Here is a 21,784-nt window from a genome sequence, read left to right on the forward strand (position 1 = left end):
AAGCAACACAATCGTCTGTCATTTCAGTATGAAATGGCTTTGGTTAGGGTTTGTAAATGTAGGTTTCCCCCACTTCATCTTAGCCAGTAAGGGTGAAAACAGCTCCTAAAGCCCACCAAGGACACAGACCAGGACTTAGTGCCCTTCCCTTACATATGGAAATCACTTCAGTAATGCCCACGAATGGGCACCACAGAAATGCAATCAAAACATGGCAAAATACCACTTCTTCCCATGCTGTCACATGGAATGCCTTCCCATTACACTTTCCATTCTTCAACCTCCTGCTGGGATTTCTTTTTCCATGGAGAAGAGTAGGCCAGACGTTTTGACTTCAACCTTGGCCAGCTCTGACTGACTGGACTCCACTTGCAGGCAGAGCTGTAACATTTAATGTAACAGTTCTGTTGTGGTGTGCTTTAAAAAGGGGAGAGACACAAAATTCTCAAGCTTAATTAACATTTTGATACACTGGAAAGGCAACAGAAAGCTTTTCAGCCTACTCATAACAACCAAGAGTATCTTCCAAATACTTTAAAACGTGACTAATGAAAAGCAGCATTATGTCAAACCCATCCTATGTTTTATGGTCCAGTATGTCCAATTTTTCTTTCCACTACTGTTAATTGGTAAATCACTTGAGGAAGTCTGTACTGTTGAACATATGACCTGTCAGTCTTACCTTCAAAATGTTTCATGTTATCTGTGCTGCTTTGCTATTCTTCTGGCTGTAAAGAACCCCCATAACTACCCTAAGCTCCGCCAAGCCCTGTCAGAAATCCAGGGAATTTCAGGACTCCTGAAGGTTATTCATTTGTGTGCTACAGTACAGCCAGTCCTAATGAAAAAACATCTGATCTTTCGTCGTGACAGAGTGAAAACACCCTTGACCCACTATTTGATACGTGACTGAATTCACACATTAACTATTAGAGTGTCCCAACAAAACACGCTCTGAGGCGAGCTTGTTCTCACAAGATTCTTCTGAAATGTGTTGTTTTTTTCAGACTCATTTTAAAGGCAGTTGGAAGGGATCTCTCTCTGAAGATCATCCAGTCCCACCTAGCCCTCCAAGAGGAGTTATTTGGAATTGTGGGCTGGCTACATTGGGGCTGACCTGGAAACCTCCCAGGGCAAAGATGGCACATCTCTCTGCTAACCTGCTCCAGCACCCACGGGGGAAGAGGTTTTCTGAGTGCAACCTAAAGCTCACTAGTATCTTCATATAATTTGAAGTGATTTCTGAAATCACACCTTGCCTAGCTGAGATTTTCAGCCCAACTCTGCCCTAGAGCAAGTGCTAAGCAAGAATCCATCAGTGGAAGATCCACAGCAGTGTGACACATCTACAGCTCTATCAGCTCACACCATGCAGACCAAGCTTCCTTCCAAATCCACCCATACATAGTTCAAATAGCTTTGGAACATAAAAAAACAGTTTTCAATTTTATGAAGCTTTGAGATAAAAAGAAATTCAGGCTTTTATCCTACCATCTACATTTAGTCTCGCTTAGCTTCTGCAGCTCTCATGCTGCACCTTCTTTGGCTTTCAAGAACATCTGTTAACACTTCTGAAGGCTCAGAAATGATACAGCTCCATCGCTGCTTTGTTATGCAGGTGACAGCATCTGAAAGCAACCGAGATCTTTGGAGCTGCAGCAATGACATCAGCAGTGGATGGGTGAGGGGGAAGCAAGGGGTGGGGAGAGAGGGAGAAGTAGCAAGACAAGTTTGCCAGTACAAACACCACCTTTGTTTATGCAAGTTTTAATCACTCTCGAGATAACATTGTTCTGCAGAATATGTGTTTTGTCAAGATCAAAGTCCCTGCACTCTACAGAAATCTGTATGCAAATAAGAGTTGAGCTTTTAGCTCTGGCAAGTTAATTCAGCCTCCAAGAGAAATGCGCACCATCCCTGCCCCTGAGAGATCACTGCTTTTTCAAAATAACAGCCAAGAGGCTGATGCCTGAACACCTTCAAACACATACAAAAGAAGGAAATTTAACTTCTATGTTTTATGTAAGGTGAATGCATTATTAATATTTCTGTTGCTACTGAAACAAGTAGCAAATGGATGCCCTGTCATCCTCTCTTTTCAATTTTGGATCCCACCTGCAGAGTGAAATCCTATTCACTCTTCCTTACTTATGAGGATGCATCACCTCTAATTGATCCTACCAGACCCATTACTAAAAATCCGCTCAGAGCAGTACACGTAGAACCACTTTTCCAGTTATTTATTCAGATGAGTAAACTATGTTTAAGGCAGTGTTCTTTGCATTTGAGTTTGTCAAAGCTTCAAGCATTTTTCAAGTCTGTCTCTCAAGGACAGATGCAGAGCCTCTCCTGGGAGCACTACGCCAGCTGGAAAGATGACCAGTGCCAGTGTGGTCATCTTTCTTGTCATTCCCTCTGACAGCTGAGCTGCACTTCAAAACCATGCAGTCAGATGAATTAGGAAGCCTGAACAGCACTTACACATAGGTCTTTGCTGGCACAGCTAAATGTGATTTTCCACACTTGGAAAACAACTTCCAAGTTTCCTCTCACTTCTGCTGCTGGTTAGCTCAGAACTTTTTGGGTTAGAAATTGCACTTTGTTTCTCAAGTGAAAGATCTCACCATGTCAAAGCAGACGACAGATTCGTACCTCGATCCAGCAAGTGGGAAACAGAACCTGCAACCATTTGCACCACCTGAACCATTTTCACATTTATGACAGTTGGAAAGAAAAGCAACACTGAAACCCAAAAAACAGTTAATATGTTCAGGAAAATCAGCCACTTCAGCTTTCAATTCACTAGTGAGAACTGACTGAAATTAAGGGTATTTTTTTGTTAAAACCAACGTTATTGCATCAGTCCAAAACTCAAATCTTGGGTCTTAAAAGACTGGTCTTTCACTTTATGTGCCACATGGCAATCTCCAGATGAAGGGATAGCCCACAAGAATACCACCTCCTGACTTCACTCTCAATCCTCATAGAGGTATAACTGAGACATGATTTACAATTAACCAAGACCTGAGCAAAAATCACCCCATCCAACCTTAGTCAAATACCAAAGCAGAATATTCAAACATGCAACCACTTGCATGACCATATATGTCAAATCAAGTGTCAGATTTTTTTTCAGTGGAGAAATATTTAGAAATGATTCATTTCAGGGGGAAAGGAAAAGAATGGATTTTCAGTTCTTGAAACAGCTTCAAATGTCATTTAAATTAAAAGGAAACTAAATCAAGTAGGTTTTTCACAGGCAGAGTTCTTCTGTGTTACAGATTAACTACAAAGGCACAGACTCAGCACAGCTGTGCCAAACCAGCTCTGTCCAGTCAGGATTACAGGTTCAGGCACACTCCACACTTGGTCCCAAAGCCTGCTCAGGCTGAAAAGCTGCACAGATCACTCTGCCAGGCAAAGAAGCCTATGAGACACTGATGGAGCCCCTAAGACCCTAACACCCTGCACTGTTTCACCTAGCTCTGCAGAAAGCCGCCCTGGCACAACAGGTTGAAGTGCTCACCTGGCTCTACCCAAAGCCTTGCTCACAGCCCAGAGTCCACCTGAAAATGCCCAGCTCTGATGTGGACATTACCTACATTCCTCAAGGCCCATGACTCCAACAGAGCAGCAAAACTGAGGTCCAACGTAGAGCTCGGAGAGACCCCACTCTCGTTCACCATTGGATAAACATTTTTACCAAGAGAAGTGCATGATTTGTTACAGTGCTTGCTAGCCTTGCTTTTAGAAATCTCTGATAACCATTTCCTCACCATGATTATGTACCTTCCAACAGCATTATCTAAATCAGACTTCTCCAGCTTGTTCTCTTTCCATCAAAAGAAAAATGCAACACTTCCGGTGACAATGGCTTGTGACACTGTCACACACTCCCACTTCATACTACTTTTCAGTAACAAGTTCAGAACAGACTGCACAATCAATTATAAATGCCACCTTTTATGATAATGGGGTTTTTTCCTTCGCAGGAAATCCAACTTTACATGCACAGACACCTTTTCTCCCAAGATGCATAAGTACAGGCAACACAATAAGCCCTTTAGAATCATGACACTTGGCTGACAACTATTTCCATAAGTGCATTTGCTTTATGTATTCTGAATAATGCAGTTTTCACATCTTCTTATTACATTCATGCAGATTAATAAAGATCTGATTTAGTGTTTCTTTAAAAGGCTTTATCATCATATGTACAGTAAAACAACTGAGACAATGCCTTACAGCAGAACAGCCATTAAAATATTTTTTCTTCTACTACAGAAAGATTTGGCAAAGCATTTAAAATTACATTTCCCTAGGGGCAAACGAGAACTTTCATGATGAAAGAACTAGAATAATAAACGGAAAGTAAATAATCACAGTCGCTTTTAGATTCCTATCTTTACACACATATAACGAAAGCAGTACAAGGAGACAATACTGCTTCAACCAGATTTTAAAGACAAGCATAAAGCACTTTTAACAAGATACACTGTGTTCCTACTTAATTATTATTCCTAGGTAGGCTTTGTTCAGGGTTGGTTTTTTGTTTTGTTTTGCTTAACTCTTTCTGCAGCCCGCAGGATCTGGCCTGGAAACCACCCCCAGCTCAAGTGACTCAGGGACACAGCACCAGACAAACCACAGACCAAAGGCTTCACAGCACCTCTGCTCCAGGGATCTGGTAGGAAAGGACTTTCCCTATCATACTAAGAGGCAACTTGTTGGGGGTCTTACTGAACTGCAACAAAACTTCAGAAGACAATCCTCAGCTTGTATATCTTTATTTAAATCCTCCTCCTACTCAGGAGCAATTAAAATTAAATACTTGTGCCAGTGTAGGACTAGAGACAGAATTCTCCTAAGCACTTCTCCTACCTCTCTGGCATAACCAAATGAACATGACATTTGCCTTTTTTTTTTTCCCAACTAAACCAACAGCTGTTTTTCGTTGTATTTGCTTCATACAGTTGCCTATTTAATTGTATCAAGGCACAACTTTTACTTAATGCCCTTATGTATGAGTTATGCCAAATGTTTTAGCTTACCCTTCCACTCTGCACGCTCACACATGGGAGGGTTTTGCTCTCTCACCTCACTGAAGCCACATGCTGCAGGGGAATAATGACAAACTCACGAGGCTGTAATTCCTAGACTATAATTTTTGATAATTTGAAAATTTAGAGTTTCCAGAGGACCTATGATGAAAGCATTCTGGTGATAAAATAAACACTCTGCAGGTCTCTCCTGTACAGCTGGAGGAGCCAAGGGACAATACTGCCTGATTTCACAGAACCATCTGCTAACTAAGCCACACCTGGGGCTCCTGCACTTTGGGCTTCCACGGCTCAGCTCACAAGAAGAGAGCCCAGCATCCCATCAGACACTGGGGTGCTCTGGAACTTGCAGTAAGAGGTAAGTCTGCATGAAAATAACAAAAATACTTCCATCATGGTTGAGGACTAACAAAAATAAGAATGTTTTCTACGTGGCGGCTTGTTGGAGTAAACAGCTCTGACACTGATAGTAACTACCAAAAGCAAAATACTGCCCTTTCAATCTTAAAACAGTAATTTACAATTTGCTACTTCTGTTTCCAATTCCCCTCACTACATTTAAATAGAAAACTAAAATGGAAGCAGGGTATTTTGGGGTTATACGTTATTCCATGTGGTGAAGCCTGGGAAATTCAAATGGAGCAAGCTTTATTCTTGCAAGTCAAGAAATCAGAAGACTGAAATGGATAAACATGTTGCTGACCTTGTTCAAGCCTTCTAAGAGAGCCTTACTGATGAGATAGTCAGCCATAAAAAAGGTCTCCTGGAAAACATGATGCTACTACTATTTCAGAGCACACAGATTCACAATTGTAGAAGAAAGCCTTCTGCTTTAATGATTCTGGTTTAGCCCATCACACAAATCTTAACACATTTCCAAATGTGTTACGTAAGCAAGGCAGATAGAACCAGAAATTCAGCACCAATAATGCTTATGTGCCTGAAACAGTGATTCTTTCTCCGAGTTAAAAACAGCACAGAGAATGTTCACTTTCCATTCAGTTCACATCAGAACACCACAAGTTCCAAGAAATGGCTCAAATATATACATTCCCCCAAAAAAGGCATGTAGCTTACAGGCTTTTAGTTACAAACTGTAGATAGAAAAGACAATTTAGCTGAGGAATAGAACAGGAAAAGTGGTTTTCTAGCATAGAAACAAGAAATTTTCTTTCAGTTTACAGATCGAGACTTTTTTTTTTGTTTTAGAAGTGCAATTGTGCCATATGAACCACTAAACCTGCAAGAAGGCAAATAATATTTTAAAATAATCTTGACAAAAGTGCAGTAAAGCACTTTTTGCCTTAAAATTTCATTTAGCAATAAAGATTACCTACTTCCTTCTGACATCTCTTGTGACAGACAACCAAAGCATGCCAAAGTGTTAAAAGGCACTTCTGAAATCAATTATATGATACGATTTTCAAAGATTTCTAAAGAATGTCCAAATATGTTAAAAACCACATTACCCTGAACAGAACAACTAACACCTATTAACCTGTAGCAACCAGGAACAATCAAAAAATTAGCATGGCTTGGCACAAAAGGATTGTGTGCAGAGGAATTACGTGGAAGCCCCCAAGTCCCTGTGCTTGGAAACTGCTGCTTCCTTTCCTGGCACACTGGAAAAGCAGGAAATGTGGGAAGTTACTGTTGGACCCCTTGAAGAAAAGCCTGGCAGCTCCCCCCATTCCTGCGTGGCTACTGAGCAATTCCAATGCCCTGGTGAGCACCAGCCATGGCAAAGGTGTGACTCCTTCTTCACTCATTCTTTTCCAGGATCAGCCAACTCTGGACTTCAGCATCTCACTGAATAAATGATTGTCTTTGCAGGAAATGCACACTTGAAGTGTCCAGCAAAAGACTAATATTGGATAGAAATTAATCAGCTGGAACTTGTGTGCTTTATATTTCTGACCATTTTTGTGTTTTTCCATTAGAGAAGATTAGCGAGTTAAAGAAAATTAGGGTCTTTCCTCTCCTAATGTTGGAGACATGGGAAAACCACATCAAATCAGGTAGGTGCTTCAGGCAGCCAAGTACCCACACACAAGCCACCTCCAAAGTCAAGCCCTGACTCAAGTCTCTCTACAAATGAGGGCTCACAGCAGTTCCTTACACACCTTTAATATTTCCTGTAGTGAGCTTTCATTCTGCCATTATATTCCTCATAGTGAGTTTTTTGTATTCCTATAAAGTTTTCTGTTAATTTGGGCTACACACAGACTCAGCAAGGTGGTCTGGTGTTAAAAATTACCAAGTAAAGTTCCTGAAAGTACATCCTTTCAAATTTAAATCAAGTCTGTTTAAACTTTTCTGCTCTCCATGGATGGACTATTTGACCTATTTCACATTTAAACTGAAGTTACAGCAACTTAAACTTGAGTGAGTGTATTAATCAATATAGAGCATAACAACATCTCTGACTCTGTCTAAAACTTCATATTAAAATAGGGATAAAGTGCAGCCTTATATATTCACAAGAAAAATACAATCACATCTGACTCTGAGGTCACTCTAAAGAGACATCACAGCACCAGGTTTTGCATCAAGTATAAAACTGCCTTTTTTTAGCCTGTATTTTAGACAGGCATTTTGAGATGCGTGTGTTTGACCAAAAAACCATGGTGGAATATTTTCATTTGGGCTTTAATTCCCATGTTAAAAATCATCCTGAGTTCAAACAAAAAAAAACCACACCAATTCTCTATCACATGAAAGAGAAAAGTCAAATTCCAACCTACCAAAGGGAGAACTAAATTTTATTTCAATCATCAGCTGAAGGCTGATATTTTCAAAAGTATTTATGTATCAAAGATATGGACCAACATTTATGTAGGCTTGTTAAAGACCTTTAATGTAAAACAATAAATGGAAGTTAAACACTTGCACCTTTTGCTTCCTGAATACTTTTGGAAAACTGATCCATACTGCATTACTTGCTTAAAAATGTGCATAACTAAACTTATGCTTCCAACTCCTAAGGGCTAATTTCAGTTAAAACACTTGACTTTGGACAAACAACTATTAATTCTTATGTAACACTCTGGCCATGAACTATTATTAAGAAAGAATAAATAAAAAAGATGAAGGGTTAATTAATTCTACTCCACTGTAGCACTTCTGTGCATTAAGCAGACTGGATCAGATTTCTTCTGACCAGGTATGGCACTGATTTATATTTTAATTACAGATGCTCACAGTGCTGTATTTCTCTTTATGTCATTAAAAAAAAATCCTGCAGAATTGTTCACAACATTGTGAAATCCAAGTAATTGTGAAGTCATGACTATTAATTTCCAAAAATAAGCTTTTTATTATTCACTGAACGTCAATCACATGCCAGGAATTTTTAAATAAGTCCCAATATTGCAAACAGAGAAAACAAGCTTTTTTTGTTAAACGAATAATGATTCAGACACTTTCTTACAGGAGAGCACCCACACAATTTATCACCACTTTCATCTGTCATCCCACATGCTTGGCTTTTGCTCATATCAACATTTTTTTAAATGAATTCTTTTCCCTGTAGTTATGATACTGGTTTTGCAATCATTAGGGCTAGCAAAAACCCACAGAAGCTTCAGGGTGTTGATATAGGAAAACAGTGCCTTTTGTAAAAATTTGAATTTTTAAACTCAGAAGTCTCTTCTCATTTATCACCTGCCTGAAAATCTATCAGCAGAAGTTATTATGCCATCAGTGTTGTAAGATGGTGAATAATCAATATAGAAATTAATTACATAGCTTCAAGAGAAGAAACCAGATCATGATTTTCAAGTCAACCTCTGATAATCAGATAAATGCACAGCAAAGAGAGCAGCACAGAGAAAGTCAGTCATCACTCAGTCTTCCTCCCTTGATGATTTCAAGTGCTGAGATTTTTATCACTGAAGTAGTAGATAGTATTTTGCAAGAGAAAATACTCAAAACAACCTCCCAAGAGAAGTGTTGCCTCTTGCTTCATTGCTGCCATTTAGATGTCATAATTTAACAGGGTCCCAAAACAGTCTTTTTTACCAAATACTAACCTGCTGTGTGGCAATAATTAACAGAAAAGCTTTATTAGGAAATGATTTTTGTTAAAGCTGTCATTTTAAAACAGTAGAAGCTACCAAAAGGAATTCACTATGTGTAATATTATCATATCCTGACATCTCAACTTGGCTGGGTGTGAAGAAAATGCTGTATTGCACTAGAAAGCAGAGGAATATCAGACTTCAGCACCATATGTACATTATGAGATGACTGCTCATCTTTGGCAGGAGCCAGACTAATGAAGAGCTCAGGGTAAAGAGTCCCCACCACCATCAAAATAGAGAAGAATCAATGAGTTGGAAGAACCAATAGTCAAGACCTCTTATTGAAGCTTATGTGATGAGGGAAGAAAAAGCCAGAAACTGTCAGGGAATATTGATTTACACATTATTAAAAAAAAAAAACAAAACAAAACAAAAAAAAAACAACCAACACAAACCCAAAAAACTCCACAACACCAAGCCATAGTGTCACATCAGATTGCTAGAGACAAGAGAAACATGGAAAGTACCGATTCTGAACCCAGCATCTGCTGGACACAGACAATTGGCAACTGTCAGGGTTCCACACCATGCTAATGTTTGTTATACACAGGAACACAGGATTCAGTCCCATTTCAACAAAATTAACCTCTACACACGAAACCTTTATTCAGCAGCCCCATCTTAGGGGAGGGTTTAGCACCAGCTCCAAGAAGAGATTTGATCCTTCTCACTCCACTGAGTCTCTGCTGAAAGCTGCCCCACCAAAGGGACCAACTGAGGCAAGTCTTGTTCTTTTGATTCTTTTTTATATTAATACGAAAACAGGCACAGATCCTGAAAGTCATGTTACTATTGAGGAAACAACTATTATATATTGCTTCCCTAGATCATATAGCTCAATTATTCTGCTTACAGTTATTGAATGTGAAAACTGTAATTTCATTCCACTGAGGCCAAAGGAAGGCTCATGAGGGAGTACAGGCACAGGCAAAATAGAGATATTACATCAGGTCACTCAGATAAACAGAAATAATTGTACAAAAAAGATGAAAACTTTTTGTGACACGTGTATGGTACGGGTGTCATTTCGTCAGATTCTCCCATCCCAAGAAGAAATCAGCAAGTCTGCTGGAGAGTGGGTGTTCTGTGGAATGAATCAAAAGTGTCTAGAAATGGTAATACAGAAATCTATCGAAAAACTTGACTTTTCTGAAATATGCTAAAACTAAAAGAGGAGAAACTATGCACAAGAGAGACTCTAGTGGGCGTCACACTCTTCCTTCCAAAAACACAATTAACGTTTCATTCATATCCTGCCAGGAGGAAAATTCTCCTCAGTGTTATGTACCAGTTCTTATAGTGGGACAAATATCAGTGCTCTCTTCCTCTAGTTTTGAAACAGCTTTGATATAACTGAGAAAGGAGGTATCACTGATTTCTGCCACCTCCAGCACCGAGTCAGTCCCCAGCCAGGGACACAGATACTGGCCTGCTCTGCAGCCTTCCATGACTGAAAATGAAGTGACCAACATAATTAGGTTTGTCAGGAACCCCTATGCTTGGAGGAAGATCAAGAAATGTAATGAAGCAAGTATGAATTTCAACCCAGTCCAGTTCTTGGGAGGAAGGAATTTAGAAGGGTTTCAGGCCATTCCATCCAAGCCTGAGTCAGTCAGCGATCCATGAAACACAGGTTACCCTGGCAGAAGGCTCAGATTTGCTAACTCAGAGCAGCAGCAAGACAACTGCTCTGCTGGGTAATCAGCACCGAAATTGCACCACAGCCCGTGGCACCCTAGAGCTAGGAGGTTTTCAAATCAGTGAGCTGGTTTTTCCCATTTTAGTTTCTACCACCAAAATAGCTTATGATTTTACAAACAGGATTATTTTAATGAAGTCTGCCACAAGCTCAGATACAAATTAGAGCTGACCAACTGTTTGTGTGCACACCGTGGATCTCAACACGGTACGTGGCCAAACGTGCCACACACAAGCCAGCTATTCACTAGATGAATTTACAGAGGAACATCAAGCTCTCATTTCTCCTTCTACCCCCAAGCATTCTGTGGAAAAGGCTGTTTCTCTTCATGAGAACACTACCACTCTGCACTTCTATAAATAATTACATGAACATGATTAGATAAATCCCCCTCTTCCAGGATGACCCTCCTGCACAGTCCATTTTGAGTAAGTCTTAAAGAATGACAGCTAAATATTTACAACATTGGTTGTATTTGCCAAAACAGTTTAGATGTTTCATAACCAGAAATAAACACCTAAATGAAAATTTAGTAATCATTAGAACAGATTTATTCTATGGGTTTATGTATCCCTAGAACTTTCAATAGTGCACCAGGGGAATCAGGATCATCCTGTTATCTGTAGGCAACTACTCACAACCAACTAGAAAACACTCCAAGTTTAATATTAAAAAACTAACAAAGCAACTAAAAAGAGATTCTCTAACTGCTGTGTGTAAGAGAGCGTAAGAAACACTTGTCAGCCTCCAAGAACACATCTGTAGTTGAATGGTTTAGCAGAACAATCATTAGCCTGTCATAAACTGTATATAACATAGACAATCACTTTATCAACTTTTCCTCTAATTAAAATTTTTGACCTAGTGAACAAGGACAATGCTGTAATTCCCTAGGCAGCCAAATACTTAAAAAGAACAATTCTTGCTTGAGTTTACCTCAATACATCCCATCTTAGCTTTAAAATTCTCTGTAAATATATGATTTTGTGCATGTAAATGTTGATAACAACAAGCAACTGTGCTCTGCTCTTCACTCCCCTTACAAACACACACTGCACTGGAAACACAGAAATATTGGTTGGATTTACAAGGTTCAACATGGACGAGAGCAAAGAAAGCTCTTCTGAAGAGAAGACCACAAAATGCAATTATAAAGAAGAATTACGTCCCAGCTTTTCTTCTCCATGGTTTGTTCTTGCTTTACTTTTTTAGTTAAATCCAGAAACATGTAGCTACTATGCTGAGTAATCTGTAAGGCAACATTAGTTTGGTGTTTGCTGTTATTTTTTGGTTTTTAAAGACAAAAGCTATCTTACAAAAATTGCAGAATAAAAACTTGCTTAAAACCTAATGCATCAAACACAAGTGAAACCAAATTCAGAGCACCAAACCCAGGAAATCAGTCACTGATTTTCTGCAAGGGATTGTAAAATGTGGTTGCCTATGATGGCAGGGGGCTGAGCTCAGCACCCAGCCTCATTCCTATTCACGTCTTGACAGAAACAGCAGATATGGAGTGGAATAAACCACCCCAGCAAACACCCCCCACCCCAAACCAGCAGTTTCTCTGCTTTTCCTGCCAAGAGAAGGAAAACTGCATCTCTTTGTGTGCACATGGGTGGTGTTTGCATCGCCTTTGCATTTTAACAAATCCCACACTGATCATGACCTATACAGTGTATACAGAGAGAAAATTGATTATTCTTTTTTACTCTGGAAAGTATTTAACACAGTAGTAATATACACATATTCTGTTATTGTTTGTTTCCATGACAATTCTAACATGAACTGTAAACTCTGAATATTTCTAGCTCTTCCTGAAGCAGGAGCATTATTAAGCAACTAAAGTCCTCCTTAATCTAATTGCACAAGTTAGCAATTCAATTTTACATTTGCTTTTTAGTTGTTCACATTAACCTTTAGACCCCCCTAAATGAGAGAAGCTGTTTTTGACTAAGAGCAGCTCAGTACTGTGTGAGCACCAACATCGCATTTCCGTTCTGCAAAGTCAAAAAGATACAAACGCTTTCTGATTAAGGCTTGATTTTTATAACTTTGGGAATAACTCGGCCTTTATTTCAATTTAAATCTAAGACGTATTCACTCCTCATTTCTAAAATTTTTCTCCATCAGCAGGTTCCAGGATGGATTAGTTTAATTAGCAGAGAAAGTGTCTTGGGCCTCTCCAAATGCTCTACAATACATGACTCTCAATATTTACTACCAGAGCATCAAATTCCACCATCCAGGATGCAATTTTGTCCTGCCTAGATTTCTCATGTAATCATATCTCAAAACTACAGCACTGTCAATTTTAAGGAATTATGAAATTCTCATTATACTCGGTTATTTGTTTGTAGTGGCATAAATAAACAATCATCTTTAATCATATCCAAGCAACCAGCAGAAAAGCAAATAAACTGCATGAGTGTAAGGACATTTTGCACATAAACGTGTATTTATCTCATATATATGTGGTATATAAATAAATGTATTATCAACAACGCCCCACCATAACTAAGAACATGTCAGATTATCCACATGAATTACAAACTGAGTAGACTTGAACTCAACAGTAGAGAGAAAACACTGAATATATTGGCATTTTCATAAAGATAATGGTTAAATCGGAATTACAATTTTTAGACCAGCTAAATATTAGTAAAATATTGGAAGAAAAAAAAAAGTACCACATATAAAGCAACTCACATTGCACCTCAAATGAAAAAAAATGCAATACCTTCTCATCAACACATAACATTTTGTTCATGTGATACTCTTCAAAATCGACTTATAAAGGAATTTTTTGGGAGTTACAGTTCCTCCTTAAAGCATTTCATATTGGTTGAGATAGAAAACAAATAAACAAATAAATAAGTATACAAAAAGGGAGCACCCTCCTTACTTCTGTTTTCACTTACTCTAAATGTGTTGACCATTGGCATCTACAGCAAATTAAGGAACCATTCTCATTATTTCAAACAAAAACAATGCAAGAATTATGAGACATAAGGCAATAAGAGAAGGATAATTTTTAATGTAATTAATTCCTTTAGTCGGATACACATTTCAAAATTATTTCAGATACTCTGAATGATTAAAAAGAAACCATACCTGATACTCTTCTGTTGTATCGGTTAACAACCGGAGCTGGAAAAAAAGAAAAATAAATCAAAATTACACATTTGTATTTATTATTACAAAGTATAATGAATTAATTGAATAATCATTATATACTTCTAATACACAAACCCCATACAAATATCTTAAAAGTATAAAGTATTATACATAAAGTATTATATTATATATATTATATATAATATATTGTATATAATATATATTATATTATTATATAGAAAGTATTATATAGAAAGTATTATATAGAAAGTATTATATAGAAAGTATTATATAGAAAGTATTATATAGAAAGTATTATATAGAAAGTATTATATAGAAAGTATTATATAGAAAGTATTATATAGAAAGTATTATATAGAAAGTATTATATAGAAAGTATTATATAGAAAGTATTATATAGAAAGTATTATATAGAAAGTATTATATAGAAAGTATTATATAGAAAGTATTATATAGAAAGTATTATATAGAAAGTATTATATAGAAAGTATTATATAGAAAGTATTATATAGAAAGTATTATATAGAAAGTATTATATAGAAAGTATTATATAGAAAGTATTATATAGAAAGTATTATATAGAAAGTATTATATAGAAAGTATTATATAGAAAGTATTATATAGAAAGTATTATATAGAAAGTATTATATAGAAAGTATTATATAGAAAGTATTATATAGAAAGTATTATATAGAAAGTATTATATAGAAAGTATTATATAGAAAGTATTATATAGAAAGTATTATATAGAAAGTATTATATAGAAAGTCTTTCAGTATAAAGCTTTCATCCATTTACTTGCCAGACAGTAAGTATTTATTCAAAATTAAATTTCATATTCCTGAAGGCTAAGATGGATGGTAAGTAGTTTTGGGTCGGGTTTTTTTTTTTTTTTTTTACCTAATTCTGAAAAAATATACCTCTACACCGATTATCCAATCCTACCTACCTATTAATTACCTACCTGATGGTAGGTTATTATCCTAACCTACCATCAGCTAGCAGCCTCATGTACTTGGTATTATTGCCAAGCATTGCAGCACTTTAGGTCAGCTGTCCCTCCTCAAGGTGGATCAAAAGCCAGAGAACCCTGGGCCAGCCCATTCTGTGTCCCCACAGAGCCCAGCTGTGCTCCCACAGCCCCTGCAGCCACCCAGCCCTGGCCAAGGCTGCCTCACAGATGGAAACTGGAACAGGCTGAGGCGGAGGATCCTTCCTTGCTCAGGCTGCAGCCACACCAGGCACTTGGGCTTCGGGCTGGGATGAACTGCCTGGGTTCCACTGTGCACAAGGATTTGGATTTAACCTTCAGCAAGCAGCACCTTTCCCCCTTTTACAGTAACCAAGGTACCGCCTGTGAGAGTTGCTTCAGTAACAAAAGAAAACCAAAACAAAACCAACCTGTAGAGTTTCACCCGGAACAAAGCCAAAGCACTCTCTTCTCCTTCACCTCTACCAACCAACGTCATTTTAATCTGACTGCTTCATGTTTTCCCACTTTTCTTCCCTTCAACAGGTAATTCTATTTTTCCTGATACAACCTTTCTATTCCATTCTTTCAATATTTAAGAATTAGAGGAGCCTTTATACCCCATCAAAGCACATGCATCACAGAGCCAGATTTATTAAATACCTGCCATGAAAATCTTAATGACCCCATCATTTCCTAGAAACTTTTCAGTACCTCAGCACCACCAGAATACAAAAAAAAAAAAAAGATTACTTAGCAAAAACAGAAGAGCTCAGCTTCTTTGGAGCACTTACAACCACCCTACATCTATATGACAATGCAAAACTGAGACTAATACCACAAAAACGAGATCTAAATTATTACTGTGTATTTTTAAAAAAATATAAAGGAAATCAGAAGAGGTTGGAGGGGAAAGGAATAATCAGACTAATTCCATAGTTTCCAGCTAAATCTATTAACAGGGAGACAATGCTCAGCCTCAAAAGCAGCTCAGGATTAAAAGCAAGATTATTATGAATTTTACAATTTAGATCTGAACTTCTATAATATGACATAATCCTTATAAAAATAACACTGACACAGTGTTTCATACATCAAGCTTGAAGAGGTTCAAAAACACTGAATATCAAACCTGAGAATTCAAGCAACTTTCTCCTCAAACCTCTAAGTGATTTACGACAGCAGGAACCCTTCCTGCAAATAAGGGCAGGATTTATCCCACTTGCCAAAAGACACCATGGGTGGGAGAAGTTCACCCCACCTTAAGGGGAAACAGGCATTGGGAATACAGATCCATGCAGGTTTATTAAACAAAACTCATGCCACTCCCTGATCGGAAAGTGTTCATACATTTTGCTCTGTTCTTAACTTTTGGTGGTGACACAAAACTGCTCTGGACAGTAATTTGCCCGGCAAAAGTACACTCTCACATCTCATCTAACTGAGTAGCTACTTAAAACTGGCCAATTTGGACCTGAAGAAACAGGAAAATGCACTACTTTTGTCCAGAGACTCAGTCAAATGCCTACCAGCTCTCTAAGGTTTTCAAGAATGTGAGGACCAAACAAATTAGTTCAGTTTCCACTACAAAGCCACTTAGTACAAAAGAAAATACTAAATTCAAAATGTAATTTGATATGTTTGCTGTACAAGCACCTCGTCAAGGTCATAACAGTTTTCAGTAAATGATTAACCAGTCTCATGTATGGATTCAGATACTTTTAATCAACACCACTAGTGAGTAAATACATTATTTCGGGGTCCATCTTGCACATACAGAATTTTTTTCTCCACCTTATGACTTCTACACTCATTTCTTGCTCATATTTAAGAATAACATTTTCATGTCTTTGAACAGAATTAATATACTAGAGAATACTCTGGTGTACTTTGGGTAACATAGAAAAAAATCCAACAACAACGTCTTCTTTTAGAATCTTGATTATTTTATCCCATAGCAGGGTTCAGTGTCATCAAAACTGCATCAAGTTTTCCAGTATTAAAAATGAGAAAAACACATAACCTTTTAAGGGCAGTTAAGAGACTACTATTATTCTGCCTCCACAAAGCTTTTAAGATTAAAATGATAGTTTGCATCTCTTACACCAGTGACAGTTCTAACATGTATAAAATTCACTTTTACGTGTTGTCAGATGACTATTTTTATGCTAAAGAGATAAAAATCTGACATTTCCTAGTAGAGAAGATTAGTGGGGCTTTTTTTCCCTTCTGGCTTACCAATGAAAAGCTCTCTTTGCTTATGACTATTTTCAGTACTGCACAGTCATATTGCCACTCCTGTGGCATCCTTGTGTTTTGCCATTAGAAGTACTCGAAGGAAAAGCCTGGCATTGAGCACTGCTAAGAGAAACAGCTCCTGAAGGTCCCACATACACCTACACTGGTCTGTGGACAGATTCCAAAAAATCAGATGGGGTGGAAGAGAATAATACATTTACTGTTAACACAGCCTTCCTAGGCTGAGCACTAAAGGGCACCTAATTTAAAGCAATGCTGATGGACACACCAATAGCAAACTCCTACTACACCAGAGCAGCCCCCAGAGCACAACCCTGTGACAAGAATCCAGTGAATCCAGCACACAGCCCTGGTACCACCCAGAGATCTGCAATCTACAGAAACAAGATTAAACTGCTGCTTTGAAAGAGGAAATAATTATTTTCTTTTTTTTTTTTTTTAATCTCCAGTTAGAACTCCCCCCCCGCTGCACACTCATGGGCCATGTTCAGTTTGAACAATGGGCCATGTCCCTGGTAATGATATGAATGTTATTATATGGTAATTGCAAAAACTATAATGAGATTAAAAGATTTTGTTGTGAGATGATTGCATTGTAAACTCCCCATTATGTCAAAACCTCAGGTGCAGCAATATTCCAGTTCAAAATGTCTCATACCTTTGGCACAGCTCCTGCTTTTACTTGGCTCGTGGGAACCAAGACACAGTAATTGGGTAAACACAACAAAAACTGAGGTAAATTAAACCATTGTACCAGAAGAGAGCAAAACGGCCCAATTTCCTCCCTGGCAGCCAAAGGCAAGTGATTCTGGCAGTGGAAAGGCAGATCAAGCTGTGCATTCCACAGTTTTGCCAGAACTGACTCAGGACAATGATCCTACTCCACTGCTCAAGAAAAATCAGGAATGTCTGCTGAACATGTACTGAGATGAGGCACAGACTGAAGCAAGCACTAGACAGGAACACTTAACAGGCTGCTTCAGACTGAAAAACCTTTCTTCCTCAAAGTAAAGTACGTCATTACATTGATTTGATGAAAAATATTTTAACAAATTGCATAAATAGGTCAATACTGTACATTCCAGAACTTAAATTCAAAAATGTACATTACATCAAACAGCAGTAGTGCCATGCAGGTAGTGGCTACTACTAACTATACTGCCACTTGCTAGTGGCTCCATTTCATTGGGTTTTCTCACTTGAAAAATTAGGGATGTAAATCAGACACTGGGATTTTTAAATTTTTTTAAATACTTTCCATAAGCAACAAAACAGGAATTTCTCCAGTAACCTTCAGTTTGCTTTGGCATTGAGATTTACTTTGAAATACCTGATGCTCAGTTGTGGCTCACTGTGTTTAACTTAGAAGAGTTCTGACTATGGTTATAAGCAGGTATAAAATACAGCCCCATGGGTGAAAAATGGGCACAGATTTTATTTTGACTGTTTTTAAACCAAACCAAACCAAACCAAACCAACAATTACAATACTTAAGGCAAACAAGTGGCAGTAAAACCACTCTTTACAACCAGACCTAAAAGCACACTTTTCCTGCAGTGCGTGGGCTCCCTTCTCTGTCATTGACTTTGAAAAGTGACTGGTAAAAAAAAAAACCATCAGGCTTTTTTAGATGTACACTACTACCATAACAGGGAAAGCTGTTCTTCTACACTACTCACAAGCCTGAAATGAACAGAAGTACAACCATCATCCTTCCAGCTACTGCCACCCACTTATTACACATCCTAATTTAAATTCTCATAGAAAAAGACAAAACTCAAAAGATCAATTCAGGGTCACAGGAAAAAAAAAAAAATTCAGGGACAAACAAAGGACTGGCATTCCAGGCATGACAGTAGAGTACAACATGCTACTGCTCTGTACTGGATGGATGTACCTTGAAAACTTACTTCTCTTTCTTCACAAGCACTTTGCTTTTCATTGTATCTGTGAACATTTCCTAATTTCAACTAGGGTGAAAAAAGTCACACTGTTTGTGATTCTGAATACAATTTACAGCAGCATACTAAGTTAAACTATTGTGCACACAAATATTCAATACAGATCGTCTGTGTAATCCAATCACCAGTTTTTGAAGGTTTCCTGATGAAAGATGGAACAAAGCTCATAGTAGGTGGCATAAACGTAGTATAGTACTCAGAGCTCAAAGAGCATAAGCACAAAACACCAGCTTTATTACAAACAAGTAGCACAAATCAGTGATTTACAGAGTACTTTCCCATTGGATCATGGCACAAAATCATCCTGTGTGAAGAGAGACAAAAAGAGAAACAGAATGTAAACGGTTCTAATTTAACAAGTCAATTAAGTTTATCCAAACAACACATGAGTTGACACTATAAACCATTAAAGCTGAAATACCAGAAGCAGAGTGGAGTATAAATCTGAGGCGTGACTGTCTCTCTGGAATGCTGTATCAAGTTACGATAAGGAAGTGCCAGACTACAGCTGTCAAACTGTTTTTCTACACACCAAGATGTTAATGGACTTACATAAATAGGAACCATCACAACTCTGAGAAAACTCATCGATTCGAGTACCAGCCTTTTTAGGATTCCTGGCAATTAAAAAATCATACTAGAGCAGAAGGAACTTTCATCATCAGATATGCAGCTGTACTTCAATAAATACCAATCTGAACCTTTTTTTTTCAACAGGTAAGTGAAACAGAGTTCCCTCTGACTGTTACCAATAGAACAGTTGCATATCCATGATTTCCTTCAGGATGTCCTTGCTGGATAGTGGCAAATTCTCACTTACTCCTTCCCCATCTCTGCTTTATAAGGTGGGGACCACGGGGAAGGGCTACAAACTACTTAGGTTTTTTCAGAGGCAGCTCTGGACCCAAGAGTTCTCCTCAAGACTTCTCTCAGAGAAGCAGAAGAGACAGAAACAGATCAGAGTTTTACAGACACCCTTTTATTTTCCCTTCTATTCCTCTGCCCACCCACCCCCCACAGAGGAGGATTGAAACTCAGAACAGTTAGACAGGCAGGAGAGACCCTGATGGTGTCAGCTGAAGCATGCCAGACACTTGGAGGAAGACAAAAGGTCAGGGAACATCAGGGAAGAAGTGAGTTTTCAGAGAACAAACAGGGAGCACAGAACATTAAAAAATCAAAAAGGCAGAGAACTGGAAACTATGATCCACAATTGGGTACACACAGGCTTTGCTTTTCTGTAAAAGACTTTCACATCTATTAAGTTGGAAAACAATAAAGAAATTACATTTCTATTAAACATTGTTTTCCTGTCTGCTGTTGTAAAAATAACAGAGACATAGACACCTTGTTATTTCTCAGTATTGAAAAACAGCTGTCATCAATAGCAAGAGAACAGAACAAAAACAAAGTCACAACACATCCTGGTCTCCAATTTAATTGCTTTTCTTTTATTTTGTATTTCAGAATTGACAAAATGGAGAAACATTGTCTGAAAGCCTCATTTTAGAAGAGTCTCTGACCCTTGCTTTCCAAGTTTTTTAGAGCCCTTCTGATAGAAAGAATGTAGTAACTTCTGAAGGGAAAAGTTGAGTCAACAAGCAAAGCATTTATGTCAGTGAAAGAAAGATGTTTATGAAGTTAAAACTGTTGTGCTATTTTGAGTTGGCTCTTTTTTGGTTTTCAAGTACAGTAGAAAAATGAGCATGCACTCTGGAATGGACAGACTTTAAACAGCTAATCAATCCAAGAAAGAAATCATTGCTTGACTAACTGAAAGGAATCTGGGTGAATCTCTGGTTATGATGGCACTTCTTGACTAAGGCCTTCAGAGTGTTGTTTGGTTTTAAATCAAAGATCCTTGTTCCCAATGTATCACTATTTCAATATCCCCTTTCCACAACCGAACCCGAGCAGTCATGCATGGTACCACTTTCATTGCATTTCTCAGCAGATATTCATTCTCACAAATAAAGGACCAGAAGCCTGCTCCCAGAATTCAGGAGTTTGTACAGCCTGACTGAAGCCTAAGCACAGCAGAACAGCCATCAAGCAGCACTTCCCTTTATCTGACATTGCAATGGCATGACCCACACAGCCCTCTCCTGTTTCTTGCTGACACGTCTCAGATCAAGCCAAACACAGCACTTTTTTTTTTTGGTGTTGATTTTTTATGAGTGTAATCTATATTATGAAGATCAAAGAGATAGCAACAGGCATGCACTTGCTTTACAGACATAAAATTAGAAAAACTCCTCGTGCTGAGGTACAATCTCAGCTAAAAGGACACATTTCACAGTGATTAAAGATATAACCATATGCTGATACTACAACCGAGATTGTCAGGGACTGAAATGAAAGACTTGGGAATGTTTTCAAGTATTAGAAAGACAAATCTATGCACTGCACAGAGAAAGAAGGATGCTACAGAAAGCCAGGAAAGTTAAGAAGCAGATGACAAATCTTCAAAGGATTGTCAGAAGAGGCAAGGCACTGGAAGGTACAACAAAGCAAGTGAAAAATGGCAATTTGCTAGGCCTGTAAGAGTAGGCTTAGAGAAGAAGGCATTTCAGAGAGGGAAGCTAAGGAGCCACATTAGCAATACCAGAAAAGTT

At 38.1% G+C, this 21,784-nt stretch overlaps 1 protein-coding gene across 1 annotated transcript in view; it reads right to left on the reverse strand.

Annotated features, from left to right (window-relative positions):
• PRKAR2A (protein kinase cAMP-dependent type II regulatory subunit alpha) overlaps positions 1-21,784 on the reverse strand; it is a 60,362-nt gene that overhangs the window by 21,473 nt on the left and 17,105 nt on the right. Inside the window, exon 2 of the mRNA XM_038148933.1 lies at positions 13,956-13,991. Coding sequence (XP_038004861.1) covers positions 13,956-13,991 — 36 coding nt within the window. The remainder of the gene's footprint in view (positions 1-13,955; positions 13,992-21,784) is intronic.

Source organism: Motacilla alba, chromosome 12 (assembly GCF_015832195.1).
Source record: "Motacilla alba alba isolate MOTALB_02 chromosome 12, Motacilla_alba_V1.0_pri, whole genome shotgun sequence".
In the NCBI taxonomy this organism is placed as follows: domain Eukaryota; kingdom Metazoa; phylum Chordata; class Aves; order Passeriformes; family Motacillidae; genus Motacilla; species Motacilla alba.